Source organism: Thermobia domestica, chromosome 3 (assembly GCF_964235325.1).
Source record: "Thermobia domestica chromosome 3, izTheDome1.hap1.1, whole genome shotgun sequence".
Lineage (NCBI taxonomy): Eukaryota > Metazoa > Arthropoda > Insecta > Zygentoma > Lepismatidae > Thermobia > Thermobia domestica.
Window position 1 is genome coordinate 212,550,783 of NC_137456.1, and position 16,674 is coordinate 212,567,456.

Below are 16,674 nucleotides of genomic sequence, written 5' to 3' on the forward strand. Positions count from 1 at the left end.
AACTCATGTGATCGAGAGGACTTCTTACCACTTTTAAGGTTTAGGAATTAGATTTCTCGGCTTTCGGCATCTATGGCCATGTTCACTAGGGCGCATCGAATTTCAACTTTTTTTGAAATCAGCTTACCCTTAGAGATATTTTTTTTTGGGGGGGGATGGGCTCCATATAACATGTAAAAAATTGGAAGTCGATTGGTCAATATCTTTAGGTGCCACCAACGGCCGAGAATTTTTAAACCTTGTTAAAAAATAAATGTTATTTAAAAAATGTAAAATATGTACTTTTATGAAATATGGTTATCCTATGTGATTTTGTTTCTGTAAAAGGTCTATATTTTACGTGAAAAAAATTTCAACTTAATGATTCAAGTCATTCAGGTGCCACTAGTGGCTTAAAATATGGACAAATGTGTCCCTACTTTTTTTCATTTCTTAAAATTAAGATACATTGTTTGTGATTCATCTGGATCGTTAATTAGATAGGAAAGATTTTGTTTTGCATCTGAGCTCTTTGCTTATTTCCAAACATTAATGATAGAAATAACCCAGAACACACCACGAGGAGGTGGCTGCAGTTCGAGTTCCACCCAATCTATACTAATGCTGCATATGGTAGTGCAAGTTCATATCGTTTCTCGTTTACCTGAAATTGTTTTTTGTATTAAATTCTGGTATGTTTTTTCTTGATTGTAGTGTTGCTAGGACAAATCTATGTCGTGCTTCTTGCCACCAACTTCACCATTCTTTCTACAGCGCGAGTGTGACAGGGTAAGGATGTAATAGATTCATCAGCCATTGGAGCCGTCTTTACATTTTCCCTTAGCTTCTGCAGGCTCAAGTGTTTAGTCAGTGGTGGCTCCGTCAGCGTGCATGTTGACCAATTAATCATATCAACATAGTTTGTCGCTTCTAAGTTGATTTTAGGGACGACGAATTCTCGTACCAGTACGCGATCACCAGATTGGGTCGTTTGTCTTGCTTTTAGGACTGTCCTCCAGCCAAGTTCTCGTACTTTGCATCTTGGTCAGTCAACATTGACAGAAGTAGGTTCTCAGGATGGTCGTACCACGCATTTCTACGGATCACTGGATGCATTTTCCTGTATTTCGCTTCTATGTGACGAGAAGTCAAGATAAGGTGCCACAAATGACGAGCTCCTTCTGCACACGATGGATCACGGATCACAGCAAACCAGAGTGGCGCGTAGACCATCATGATGTACTGGACGATGGTTTTAAGTTCATTAGTGGGTTCTTTTGTTCCTACGTACAAACGTAAGACTCTATTTGCTGTAGTTAGTCATACGGCTTGATGAATTTTACCAGGCTTCATGTGAGCTAACCCAACGGCGCATTCTCCTGAAGATACCGCTTGGCAGATATTCAGCAAATATTTTTGATCCGTGCTTAATGCATCCTCAATGAAGTTGAGGTCCCAGTCTACTGGAACGGGCTGAAAATTCTGAAGTGGCAACTCTTCGCAGGTTGGAAGTGCTGGTTCTCTAAATGTATTTGGTCCAGTAGACTTGCCGTCTATAAATTCAATAAAATGTCGAAATGGGAGCTCCTTCGTGTGTATCATACAGACGATTCTCTGAAGGGGTTCGTTCAGGAAGACTTCAATATATGCCATCACACCATTCTTCCGACCAGTGTTGGTAGCAGTACCGTCGCAATCCAAAAAAAACAGATAGGGCAGGGGGATATTTTGATGAACAAAGAACTTTGTGATGGCAGCCCGTATGCTCTCTCCTCTTCCACATGAAGGAGAGACGTGGCCAAGATAGTTCGATCCTGGCTCCTGTAGCAGTACGTAGTGATCTTCTTTTTTCATTATTCGGTGGTTGATGCCGTCTTTAGTCTCAAGGGTGAGAGTCTGATTCTTTCTTCCGTCGAAGTACAACGCTTTTACTTTGGTCGATTCAAGCGATGTACTCGCCTCAACAACGATGGCGTTTCCTAAGGATTTCTTCTCTCTCCGAATCTTGCTTTTATCGATCACCTTCTGCTTATGAACTGGGGTAACCAGTCCGATATCTGCCAAAAGCGACGAAGTGATAATTACGGTCTGATATATTACATCTATATACTGCATTGGAGAATGTCGGCAATCTAACTATCATTTGTTTAGAGGGGCTAGTCTTCTTTCTTTTAAGCGCAGGAAGAAACTCGACAGTGGAAACTGACTCTTCTCACGATTCATTTTCTACAGCGACACTATCGTTTTGTCTTCTGGAACTACTAATTTCATTGGGCTTTGGTTGATTTTTCTGACCTCGATTTTTTCGCAATAAATGTTTGACAGTCTTCTGTGTCTCCTTTCTATAAAGTCCTGCCATACCCATCTGTCGGGTGGTTCTCTGGTCAATTAAGCCTTCAATTTAGGCACTTTCTTCTCTCTCGCAGAAGTGCAAGCAACCGGATCGATGCATTTGCAAGAAGCGATATCAATCAAAGTTTTGCTGGCGAACGCCTGGAATTCTGCAACTTTGGAAGTAATAAATAAATAAATAAATAAAAAGGGTTTGTCCTTAAACTTTTGCAGTTGACGGACTTTTTTTTTTTTTTTTTTTTTATAATGTGAAATCAACGCTATAACCTGTTGCTCGCTCAAAATAGCTGCGCCGTTGATTGATGCCTTTCTCCAAATTTGAGTTACTTTCCTTGCCACTGAATGAGCTAGCACTTTAGCAGAGGGGTCCTTCTGAGATGCTGCTTCCCATTTTGCGTTCTCTCTTTCCCATAAGAATTGCTTAAGAACACCAGCGATTGTTGCGAGCTGACTAAAAGTGAATTCCGCAAGGGATCCAATTACATTATAGACAAAGTTCCTTACATTCAAACGTGACTTCTTCTTAGGTGACATCTTTACGGACACTTGATACTTTATTCACCGAAACCAATTTTGAACAGTTAGACACTTTTGTCAACGCAAAACCTCAAGAAACTTGCCGCAAAATTGGAATGATGAACTGACACATTTAATGACTGCCGACAAGCACAAGTAGGACGCAATCCTTCAAAAACGCACACAAATACATACGTATTTTCACTTAAACACAATCAGCAACGTAAAGAGTTTCCACATCAAACACAACTTTTTCTGTCTTGAAAGCAACGCAAAATTACTCCTAATCTCATCTCCAGACACAGTAACAAGGAGTAACTTTTTTTCTTTTCTCTCGATGCTACTCCTTTTAATTTTACGACAAACTAGCTTTCGGGCGACTTCATTCTATGCAGTGCAGGTGTATTATCAAAAGGAGTCTTTCTACAAAAATAATTACTTGTTATTTTTTTCGCGCTACGAACATAAGCTGGACAACTACCGGTATGTGCCTTATTTGATAACATTCAATCTACTGTAAAGTCTGTTTTTTTTTTTTCACCTTGATTGCCCCATTTTTTTTTTTTTTTTTTTTTTACCTAATTAGCTGTTTATAAGAGACGAAAACTCGATTTTTTTCGTGGAGCTAGAATACTAGATGGCACAATTTTAAAAAAATAATTAAATTTGGTCCTTTATTCTAGTTGAATACTAAAATGACGCTAACAATGCGAACACTCCTTTGGCGCCGAAAGTTCAAGAGGTCGGCGTCACGTGATTTTTGAGAACAACTGAAAATCGAATGCGCGCTGACGTTTTACTTCAATTTTAAAAAAGTCTCGCAAATGAAGCTTGGGTTGTCTAGACTACAGCTTATGCTAAACAAAAATAAGCTTTTGTGTATAAGCGAAAACGAAATAAAATCAAATAAAAAAAGCGACATGCAAGCTTGCGGCAAGCAAGCATGCTCTCTGGGTAAGATGCAGTTTTCTGCTATCAATTAAGTGTTCCAAGAATACATCTCATATACATCCTTAACTTCCTATTAAAATCTGAAATGTAGAAATGTTGATCGCTATAGAATAACGGTGATCGCTATAGATTAAAACTGTAATAGATAGCGAGAAACAGTTTTCTGCAATCTATTAAGCGTCTCAAGAATACATTTCACCTCCACCCTTAACTCTCTACTAAAACCGGAATGGTAGAAATCCATTAAAACTTCCAGTTTCAATATTGATATACACAGAGATTAAACGCTAATAGATAGAGAGAAGTGGGTTTTCTGGAATCAATTTACTATTCTAAGACTAAGTACCACCCCTATTCCAACCGGAAGCGGCAGAAAACAACCACTTTTGCATTTAATGTTAATCGCAATAGAATAAAAACAGTAATAAGGAGGGAAGCGGTTTTCTGTCGATTAACCTTATTGGTCCCGGTGTCATCCACAGGGGACATATAATATGACGACATTATTATTGCTTTACAACTTTAAAATCCGACTGGAAACGTTGAAAACTGTTTACAGGGACGATCCATCTATGATTATCCCCTGTAAACAGTTTTCAATATCACCATTCTGATTTTAAAGTTGTAAAGCAATAATAATGTCGTAATATTTTATGTCCCCTGTGGGGGACGCCGGGACCGACATGGTTAAGCGTTGCAAGAATATATTGCCTCTTTACTAAAACCGGACATGGCACAAATCAATTATTAACTGTCTGAACATTGACCATTAAGAGTAGAAACGCTAACAGTTTGTTTCCGATTTGGAAGATCTACGTCTTGTCCCGAACTTTTTTGTTGACCGGGACGGCTAAGATCCCGGAATGCAATCTTCCGTCCCATTAATAATAAATATACGGTACGTTGGTTACAAAAGTAAATAAATAAACAAATAAAATGTAAGTTTGCAAGTATCGCAACCACAAGTCTCAGGAGAAATACCGATTCAGATAGTCAGCTGAGGTGACGAAAATTGATCTCCGCAGCAACATTGGTTAAAAAAAAAAAAAAAAAAAAAAAAAAAAAAAAAAAAAGATTTGTTTTGTTCATGAATGATCATGGAGTATATTTTCTTCCCTGCGCCAAAACTACTTTAAAAACAAGACATCCTAGAAATATTTTTTTAAATCTTAATTTGACTAAATACCAAAATTTTGTTATTTTTTTCTATCAGTAAGTACAACCCTGTTACAGACTTGGGAGGTACAAAAATATCAATAGACATAAAACTAATTATATACGGTTTAGATTGTAATGAGCACTTTTTATTTTATTTATTTAGTTCACAAATCAGTAAGTAAGTTCCTCAATTTTTAAGCCAGTTCAGATAAATAACTATGTACAGGTCTATCGTCAAATATTTGTCCCAGAATGCGTCAACCTATAAGTGGTAATTCTATAACAGATACTGAGAATCGTAGAATTAAGCGTCCAAAGAATATATTATATCTCCATTCTAATATTTATATTAAAACCAGAAGTGTTAGAAATCTAGTGCCACTTTTAATTTAAATAGAGAAAATATCCCGCCATATAAACCAAATTCCTTCACGTGGCGCACGTGGCACTACTACTTGTTTAATAAAGGAATTGCCTATTGCCAAGAAGTCGGTAACTATCTTCATACAAATGTCACAACAATTGGTAATACTGTTGCAAAAATAATGCCACTAGCGGACACGTAATAACTAGGCATAATTCACTTAATATGATAGTAATCTGATGTGAGTCGAAATTAGTTTTATTGTTGAATGTGCCTTAAAAATGCCGAAGAGAATGTCATAACTAACTAACTAACTAACTAACTAACTCTATGGCCTATGGAACCCGGAGGTTCAATGCCGCGTTCACAAAAGCTCTCCACCGACTTCTATCCTTAGCTAACTGCATCCAGTTTCTACTTTGTATTCCAATCTCTGCGAGATCTATCTTAATATTGTCCTCCCATCTGCGCCTAGGTCTTCCTAATGGTGGTTTTCCGATTGGTCTTCCAGTCAAGACTATGAAAGCGTTTCTACTTTCTTCCATTCTAGCTACATGACCTGCCCATCTAAGCCTCCTAGACTTGACGACCCTAACAATGTTAGGTAAACCGTATAAATTATGTAGTTCCTCGTTATGAAGTTTCCGCCATTCCCCATTCCCGTTCCTCTTGGGTCCGAATATTCGTCTCAGGACCTTGTTCTCAAATACTTTCAGTCTATGTTCTTCCCTCAGAGTAGAAGATAATATCATAATCACAGAAAATGTAAGGCTTAAATACCCCTATATATATGTGATTGCGATGGAAAAGTAACCCGTATTATTTAAAGCAAAACCTATTTAAGGGGATGTCTACCCATCATCACAGGCTTCAGAATCTCCATAAGGTAACATGTAAAATTTAATTCATAAATATCTTACAAAATACTGCACCTAGAAACTTGCAATTTTCTATACGAATGCCAAAGAGCAATACAAAGGAGATGGTTATCTCAATTTTAAACTTAATGACTTAGATTCATTGTAATAATTACTTCCGTAATGACGGAATCACTACTTCAGGTAAAGAATCAAAAGACCACTTTCATACTTCATAAATTACTACGGGTGACATTGTTTGAAGAACACATACTGGGGAGGAATGCATTGTGGCAATTTGAGGAGCGAAACACGTGTCTACCACCTCCATTTTCATAATCATTTACGCCTTGAGCAGCCTTCCTTCCCACCCCAACCTCACTTCCATACTGAGTTCCTACAACTTTACGACGGCAACTATAAAACAAAGATAATGATTTTTGAAACCTGAGTATCGAACATACGTTTCCGATTGATTTTCTACATCTTTCGTTGCTACGTTCTTTCGTACTATACAACCAAAGAAAGTCTCAATGTTTCTTATTTGCCTATTTGTTTTGTTGTCTGGATGGATAGGTTTCTTTTTATTTTATATTATTCATCACAGAAAACCACAGTATGATGTTTCTGCGGTTAGAACGAATTAATTGTATGCAGGGGTGGCAAAAACCGTTTACTTTAAAAAAAAAAAAAATAACTAGTTTGGTTTACCAAAACTCCTTTATATATTTACCATACCCGTGTATGCATGGTATGGTAAAAAAAAAAAAAAAAAATAAAGAAAGAACCACTTCCTGGATCACCAAATTTGGTCAAAATATAGAGTCAGGAATTGAGTTTGTTATTAAAACCATGTACTCAAATCGGAAGTGGTTTAAATAAACAATTTCCGGTTTGATAATTGTTCATCATAAATCGACAACGGTAATATGTAGTGAGATCCGGTTTTGTGCTTCGTAAGAACACATTTAATCTCTATTATTAACTCTCTACTAAAACCGAAAATGATTCAAATTAACTATAATTTCTGGTTTCAATAAATATTGATCTACGTAGAGCAAAAACGGTATAAAAAAAAAGAAAGAAAGAAAGAAAAGAAAAAGATGAAAGTGGTTTCCTGCAATCGAGTAGCTCTCAAGCGTCTCAAGTCTACCTTTCATCTTCTCTTTTGATCTTCAATTGAAACCTGAAGTCGTAGAATGCTAAAAGAACAAGAAATGATGGTTAAAAAAAAATATATATATATATATACATTAGAATCAAATTGGGATAGTAAACGTGATAATGAAAATGTATCTTTCAATGACGATGACAGTTATGATGAGCTAAATTCTTAAGTGCATATTGTTTAAAGTCGTTATTTTCTTCCTTATATGAGAAAGATCTCTAATTCTTTACCTGTGGGTAACGTACCCAAAATGGCTGACACGTTCCCACGTTGAACTGCGACACTGATCCGTTGAATAAGGAAAGAAAAACAAATTACATTTTCTTACTTCTTAGGGGAATATTCAACAGTGTCGTACAACATTAAGATTATCAAGGGAGGAATCTTAAAACATATTCCGAAAGCAAAGAGAATCCACAAAAAAAGTCCTTAGACAACCTGAGGTAACCAATGATAGCCATGGTGATTATTTTATGATCTTTACGACGAAAATAAATCTAAGGAAATTATGCCGTGTGTACTAAAACAGTTGAACGTATTTCTTTCAAGAATACGTTAGGAAAGGTTATTCGATTTGATTTCAAGCATATAAATAATAGTACTAGGAGATACGTGTAGGAGTTCACACAAGGAAGTAAACTGCGTGTGCCGAGAATCTGTGATGTGAATATTCTTAAACTCTCTTGGTTCATGACTTCAGTAAAACCGTGGTTCTGAACTTTCTATTGCGTATAACTTTTCTCTAACTGATACAAAACTATTCCACTTTAAATTAGTGTTATGTCTAATTTTAAATGTCTTTGCGCTTAATACGATTGTCAGTTAAAATACTTTTAATTCAAACGCTATTTAGAATCTAAATATTATTGCTATTAGCGAATCTCTCAACTAAAATATATGTTAGAATTTTTTTTTTCTTTCTAAATGTGTTCTGTGATTCTGATCTTCATACCTATTTTTTCAGGAGAGTAATATAAAACTGTACCTTTATATATGTGTAAGTCCTGCTGATAAGGAAATGAAAGCTAAAATAAGAAATGGATAAATTTAATAACAAAAAGAAATTTAATTTCAGATTTTTCTCTAAACGTTTCTCATTCCGTTTTGACTAAGTTTAAAGATATAATGAAAGTACAGCAACAACTGAAACAGCTTCCTCAGAGACCCAAACAGCCCTGTGTTGTTTGCAAGATGCATTTTCTGTCACTTTTACTTGAATATCTTTTTTCAGACTATCGATTTTACAGTAGGACTTTAGTTCTTTGATAATATTTACTATGGTAATTTGTTAATATTTTGATATGATGAGTGAAAAACGCCTGTTGCTCTAGTTTTCAGAAAAATCGATTTTTCTCTTGCTAGACTCAAATAGTTCCGGTCTCCTCTATACTCCCGTATATCCTCCATTACAACCATATATCTATAAGAACTCCTTCCCTGGTCACACGCCAATATTGCTCGCAGAGCATCAAGCAATAGAAATATATAAATTTCAACCATCAGACAATTTTGAATGCTTAAATTAAATTTCAGATTTTATACTGATTTCATAAATAGGAAAGGAGACTGATTATGGACTTCCTCAACTATAGGTAACATCAGCTACCATCGAGGAATTTCTAGTACGAAGAAGTGACAAGCGCATATAATTCGGGAAAACAAATAAACTTTTCTGATATACATCAATACCCATGTCATATCCAAGGAATTGAACGTTGCGTTAGGTTTGTAATTCAACATTGATGGTACAAATATAAAAGTATAGTTAATGATACTTTATTTTACATACACATACACAAAATATAATGTTTTATAGTGTCATTGCCATATCACTACCCAATATATGATACATCTGTTGATTGCTAGAACAGCCTGGACACGTATGAAGAGTTTCGTGAATGAATATATCACAGTCCAAACAAAATATCTTCTTACAAGTACCACACTGATATACCTGTGAAAATAAAAATATTACATTTTAGTTGCAAAACAGTACAAAATTCTCAATATGAATTTCTGAGTTTTATATACAAAGTTTTGTTCTACTACATAATTAAGGCCATGTTCTCAGAGAACACGAGATGGATGAAAATAATGAAGTTCCTTACATACTTCTAGAAGTATATTATACTGGTATTACTTGATGTGATAAGCCTTCAATCAGGATGTCTAACCTAGAACAGACCTTTGATCTATTATCGTCTTCTTACACAGAAGCTTCAAGTCTCACATGTTTCTGCAATCATAAATAAAATTGTCTTCCGACCTCAACTGTTAAAGCTCACTGATTAATCCCCTCGAAAACCGACGTTTCTCTTTAAATGTCTGTTAGGTTCTCAAGAACATAATCTACTATGGACTACAAACCGAATTACTGGAAACTTGTAGTAGAAATGCCGACAGAAACCATATCTTCGAGAATTAATTCTATCTATTAAAAAAAGTGACTCGATGGTCTCTCGAAATCCTAGACATGTGGTTACTTTTCAAAAACTACAATACTAGCTAAAACACAGGCCTTTAACAGTATTCTTTTCTGCCCTCTTTCTGCATCATATTTGTTTTACAGCATTGGTCCAGTAATATAATTCGTGTTGTTACGCTCTTCCATTAATGTTTTACATTTAAATGACGAAAGAAAATCAAGGTTACTTTTAAAACGTTTACAAAATGGAAAACGAACTGTATTCGTGATGCAATTGGGTACAATTGGCAAACTAATATTTGTGTGAAATTAAGCTATTTTGTTCTCATTGCAATAATGAAGATTCACTTTGGATTGATTAATTCTAGTTTTCCGTTTCTATAAGTCAATACGGATTCAAAACTTAAGAAAAATATAAAAAAAAATTCATATGGACACATTCAAAATCAACTACGAGCTTAAACAACCTGCACAATGTCCAAGTTAGAACTTTTTAAAAATATAATTATTATTATTTATTCCTTACTTTGCTTTTCATATCATACTTATTTGTAATACACAAAAAAGTTTATTATTTCGTGTAAAAGAATACGATAAAAATAACTAAATAATAATAATAATAGTAATGCTTTCCTTCACGGCTGAAAATGCAATACAAAACATACAGTGACATGCAAATTTAAATTTATTTCGGAATTTGCTACACAAAAACAAAAATCTGTAAAAATATACAGCATATGTTGTCATTTTGTAATATTTGCTTGTAATCATAATGGTTCCAATCTCAGCAATATGACTGACGAATATATTTGAACTGAAAATTGTATAATCGATGCAGCTCACCGAAAGATAATCGAAAGTATGTAATTTTATTACATTAAATCACTACGATTCTTGCAAGAACACACTGCATGCCACTTATCATGACTAATTACAAAGATTATTTTTTAAAAGTACTAATTATGAAAATAACACCTAGAATAAAAGTCTTTACAGAAATACTTGAATAGTTATAATTAAGAAGTTCGAATTTTTATGTACTTTAAATTTGGAACAAAATTACTTCAAAGAACAACTTCCATTAAAAACCACTAACAATTTCTAAATTCCCTAGGATAATTATTTCTGGTATAATTTTGGCAACTAATCCTATTGCCGTCGATCGCAAGACACTAATTGATAACGTAGGCTTCATAAAGATTGTTAAGTTGTTCAACTAGTCCTTTCCAAAGAAAATACCAAAATCAATAATTACTATTTTAACTATTGGTGCTCAGCTACTATTGCTTCAACTTGACTCACTGTACATAAGCTGAAAATTGTGTTATGTACCAAGTTTAAAGACATTGAGAATTGTACTTTGGAATAAAGCTAATTTGAATAATTTTGGACAAATTTAACGGTGCGTATTTGGTGCTAATGTAGTAAGACTCGAACACATTTTTCTCTACTAATGATAACGTTTTCCTACTACTTTTAACATCCTTGAAGTTCTATTTGGATGTGACTTGGTGTTTTGAGAAACCATAATATGCAAAATCTTTGTCTCCTTTCATCCGATTAGGACTGCTAGGATACACAGGAAAGGATACTGGTTATTAATTTTAACAAATGTACCAGACTATCTGTTAAACTGTATTATCCACTTTAAAGTATAACTAATGGTATGACACATGTAAATAAAGTCTCTGTGAAAAATATGCTAACAAAATTACTTCAAAGACCGAGTGAGTTAATGACTCATTCTCTCTACAGAAAGTAAGTTCATTGCTACAAAACAAAAGTCTTGTCATTGGATCTTCTGCGTCAAAATATTCCAATCAAGACTGTTTCCTTAAGACTTTCTTACAACCTTCAGGTCTACCCAACGAATTCTTAATTCTGTCCTCAACGCCCACGTTTCCTGTTCAACTGACGCGTTCCATTTATCTTATACTATACGTATGATATTCGATGACACAAACCTATTCTGATTTAATTTTCTCCAGTCCGTTCACATATTTTTTTGATCAAATATTTTCCCCAAAACTGTTTCTGGAAACGACTGACTTATATAAGCATCTGTAACTTGGTAAATAACTTTCACATTCACATAAATAATATGAAAAATTTCTTTCACAGATTTTCGGTTTTTAATTTAATTGATAACAATCATATCAATTGAATGCTACTGAGTACGGCCTGATGATTATCTGTGGTATATGGATGCACGTTATTCTGCTTGAAAATGCGGTCCCGCAGTGTCCAGATAAGATAGGACATCATTCATGTCGTTACGAAAGTACAACGCAATAGTCATACTACTCTGAATGAAAATCCCAGATAAACAAAATGTGTAATTTGTTGCTCCCATAGCAGACTGCCAGATGTGAGTCCTGTACGCCAAGTGCGAAGCACGCTTACTTTCCCGCCCACCTGTACATTTAGGGAAACAGAGATGTTATTGTGTTCGAAACAGAAATTACTCCTATCTCGGAACTCTACCGTCCCCATTTGGCTCCTCATTGCACTCTCTTCCTACACCTCCAAAGAACATGTAATTGTGCGGCGATGAACACGTAATTGTACGGAGGAATGTGAAAACGTAGATTTGCCTCCAACTGTGGGGCTGAATTGCATTGACGGTCGCCGTCCTGTCAATTAGGCGGCCGAATGTGGCCTTTTGTCCAGGCACTACCTGGTAGTTCGCAATGACACTGAAAGAGAGTACGTCTGTGCAGGAAACTTCTGCCTACCATCATGCACATTACCGATGAACAATTGACTGGCACATCACGACCAACGCGAACAGCAATTCTGTGGTCTTCTCCAGGCCTTATTTGAAGTTATTTAATTTGTCGTGCAGGTCATCCTTGGTATTACAGGCATGAATGTCATACGCATAAATACACTTGTCATGTTGTCAAAATAGCTTTCAAACATATTAATGTCGATTCATGGTCGGAAACAATATTAAATATTAAATCGGAAATAATTATGGTCGATTCATGGTCGGAAACAATATTAAATCGGAAATAATTATGTCAACGTCAAAAGAAAAACTATTGTCCACTAACTATTATATATAAAACAATTTTTCTCAGAGTATAAACACCTCATCCAGTTCCTTGCCAGGTGGTAAAGTGCCAAGGATCGACGAGACGTTACCACGTTGGATAGAAACGGATATGCGCTGTATTAGATAAGATGTGGAGCGAACTTCGCCGGAAACACAAGAAATGCGTCTTCCTACCTCCCTAATGAATTCAAGACTTCTTGCACCCCAAGCACTACTGGTTTCAATAGCGATTGGAGTGAAAACAAGCTTTACGAGAAGGCTGTTGTATTTTCTTTGCTTTTCAGCTTCTCTCCGATTAGCAACAGCTCCAGCGTTCATTACTGACAGAGGGAGACTTGAATGAGCGTATGTATCAGCGCATGTGAAGTCCCACAATAAACATTTACCTCTCATCCATGGAACCAGTGTCATCCCATCCGGTCGCTTTCCATCCGAGCGACAGCAACCAGAAGGTTCCCGTATTGAAGGAAATCCAGCTGTGTTGAGGGCTCGTAGTATTATATCATTTACAGAGGAATGTCGGGCGAATCTACCAGCGCTCTTCATGCATGAAAGGCCATGCAGGCCACGTTGGTTAACTTCATCCTCACAAGCTGGACAGCGATGAGGCTCACAAACTGCTAAGCCTAAACGTAAGGCTGCAGCAATTCGAAAGCTTTCATTTGACAAATGAAGTCCTAAAAGCGGAGAAGGTATCGCCATCAACCATGCACTCGCTTCGGGAGACGAGGCAGCAAGAAGCCTGGCTTTATCTTCCGGAACAACAACAGATTGTAACAAATGATTATGTAATTGACATGCAATTGGTGTATACCAAGATGACTGATAACACTTTTTGTTAATCTCCGGGAGGTTTGTATCTGCTAAGTTTGCCCACTTATTAGAGCCTTCTTGAACTGAACCATCTGGGTGCAAACAATAACCCTGTGGAAGGAGAGCTTCGATTAAACGCAGAGATCCGTGGTATGAAGCTAAGAATGTAGGAATCGCCATATCCACAGCTCGTCGAATACCAAGTCCGCCCAAACCAACAGGTAAACATGCTTGTGTCCAAGAGTTGTCATTTAAGGAGCAGTTCAGAATTGATTCAAAGCCAGTTTTCAAGACAGTATCATATTTTTCCAGCAAAGAACTCTCATGCCAAGATGGAAAGCATCGTAAAAAATAGGTTAAGCGAGGGATTGATAAAAATGCTCGTAAAATTTCAAACTATTTAGCAAAATGTTCTCTACAGACACAACAAACAGCTTGCCATCTACAGCAGCTAGAGTGCTAGAACTTTCAACTAAGACCAACATTTCCTCTACAGACACACGTTCTGTTGTGCGAGTTTCGTTAGGATCAACAATGTATATATTTCTTAAGTGATCTTTTCAACAGTACGTTCCATTATTGTATATCAAGGAATATTAAAATAACAGTGAAAAGGAAATACATCAAAACAGAAGCTGATAGTAATTGTTTACTTATTTTAACAAAAAAGGAATTATAATAAATATTCTTGTTTTGCTAGGCATTATCCAGTACGCTAATTTCTTAGATTTCATTACTATCCTTCGTATTAGCTCATGCATATGAATTTTGTCACGGAAAATTACTTGAACTTTTGAGTATATTTAAAACATGATTCCTTGATTCACATTGTTCATATAATATATTAACCCTTCTTTAATTTCTATCGTTCATACAAAATAATACTAAAAGTACTAGGAACACAAAAATATTAAATTAACATCTAGAAAAAAAAAACTATACATTGAATAATCATAATTATGCTTTCACCTGTTTATCATGTTCTCCATACTTTTTCTGACATGCAAAGCAGAACTGTGGAATACTTGGTACATCTTTCACATTTAACTCTTTAAAATTCTCCACTGGAAACAAATGATGATATGATCTTGCTAAATGTGGCGCTGATACTAAAGTCAATCCACATGCACGACACTCAACAGGCAATTCACAATACTTGCTGCAGCACTGAGGACAGTAATAACCTGCACTGTTCAGCAAACGCTCACTGTCTGTGCTATCAATATGACTGAAACAGAATATGAACAGTCATTAAAAGCACAAATCAAGTACATAGCTAAAAATAAAAAGCACAATCCATCCACTTTCAATTTTAAAAAATAAAGATTGGTAAAAAAATTTCAGATATAAGAGAGAGAGAGAGAAATTTATTCATCCCATTTTCTCCTTACCAGAAAAAATAAATTATATTCGGGACTCGTACAAAGAAACTTACAGTATGAACATTTGCACTAAGGTATTCTGTTTTTATAATAATTTATATATGCATTTCTCCTGCCAACACAAGTCACAAAAACAGTTTGCTGTTATTTTTCATATAACCAAGCACTAGCTGATCAAATCTAAAGAATTCGATTTCCTAAAGACTTTTCTCGTACACAAGCCATATGATTTAGTCAATAACTTTCTCTCTGTGGAATAATGTTGGAAGAACAATTGGCTAGAAAGAGGTCAAATATGTGAAAACACACATAGATACTTATGAGAGTTGATATGTGAGCTTGTGTAAACACATAAGGTGAAGATTTCGTAAGTTTTTGGTGGGATTGGTATTCTCAAGTTGTTAGTACACTAAATGTGATATTTCATAGGGAGATTATTAGTTATGATAATTCGTGGTTGAGGCCTGAGTCTCCACATAAAAGGAACTGAGTGTACTGCTTAGAAACATGATTAACGGAAGTACTGTTTGTCACTGTGTAACGCTGGAAGAATTAGCATCTGTGGGTAGCCTATCTACTCGTAGCAATTCCTCTAGTTATTAGTATCTGCTCGGCTTTAACTGAAATTTAGAAAGAAATAAGTAAATAATAAATGATAAAAGGAAATCAAATAACGAAATGAAATATTAATAGTGTTTACAGAAAACGAATAAGTAACTTCTTCGGCTTTTAAAGTAACTCACAGAATTCAAGAAATTTTAACTTGAAAACCTGGTTACACATTTCAACTCAAGTAAACACATTTCAACTCATGTGATCGAGAGGACTTCTTACCACTTTTACTGTTTAGGAATAAGATTTCTCGGCTATCGGCATCTATGGCCATGTTCGCCCATCACATATCACATGGAGCGATCATACTTTCCGAGGAAAGAGAAGGAAGGAAGCGGCCTGGAATATATATGTTAGACACCAACCTGACATTTGCCTGTTGTAAATGAGGAAAATCCAGGAAAACCTCACTCAGGATGGCTGGCCTTCTATATTTTTCGACCGTGTCCCCACCGAGAACCGAACCCGGAATCGCTCGCACAAATGATCAGAGGGTTATCCACTACGCTATACGGGGCCACTTTTCAAATAAATTAAATAAATAAATAAATAACATAACATAACATAACATAACATAAAGTATAATATTCAGATGTATAGGAAGATACAAGAGTAGAAAGTTTGATAACGCTACATTAAATTCACACTCTTCTAATTATTATTGAACTTATCTATAAGCATCCTGTAACACTGTAGGCAACGACAAACTTTCAACGAATTATCGTCGTTTTCGTCATGTACATTCAAAATAAAAACTTAAGTTGCTAAACATTTCTCACTACGAAATTGCTTCTCACAGACGTTACAAAACTATACACAGATACAATAGGTGTATCCTTCAACATCACATATAAGTGAAATAGTTACATTCTGAATTCCTTGAACTCAAGAAAAAAATAACCACGTGATCTAATTTGCACTTTTACAAGTACATCTACAAGCTACTTAGTTATCTTATTTGTACTACAATTGCATGCTCTTTCGGCTATAAGCACTGAAGATTCGTATGCACACAAGAATTTTGCGCTCACATCAACGG

General features: G+C 35.6%; 1 protein-coding gene across 1 annotated transcript in view; it reads right to left on the minus strand.

Moving 5' to 3' along the window:
- Nucleotides 1–9,105: 9,105 nt before the first annotated feature.
- Nucleotides 9,106–16,674, minus strand: part of Ssl1 (general transcription factor IIH subunit 2 Ssl1) — a 43,877-nt gene continuing 36,308 nt past the window's right edge. Inside the window, exons 7-8 of the mRNA XM_081752161.1 lie at nucleotides 14,611–14,869; nucleotides 9,106–9,299 (exon numbers count right to left, since the gene is read on the minus strand). Coding sequence (XP_081608287.1) covers nucleotides 9,156–9,299; nucleotides 14,611–14,869 — 403 coding nt within the window. The 3' untranslated portion in view covers nucleotides 9,106–9,155. The remainder of the gene's footprint in view (nucleotides 9,300–14,610; nucleotides 14,870–16,674) is intronic.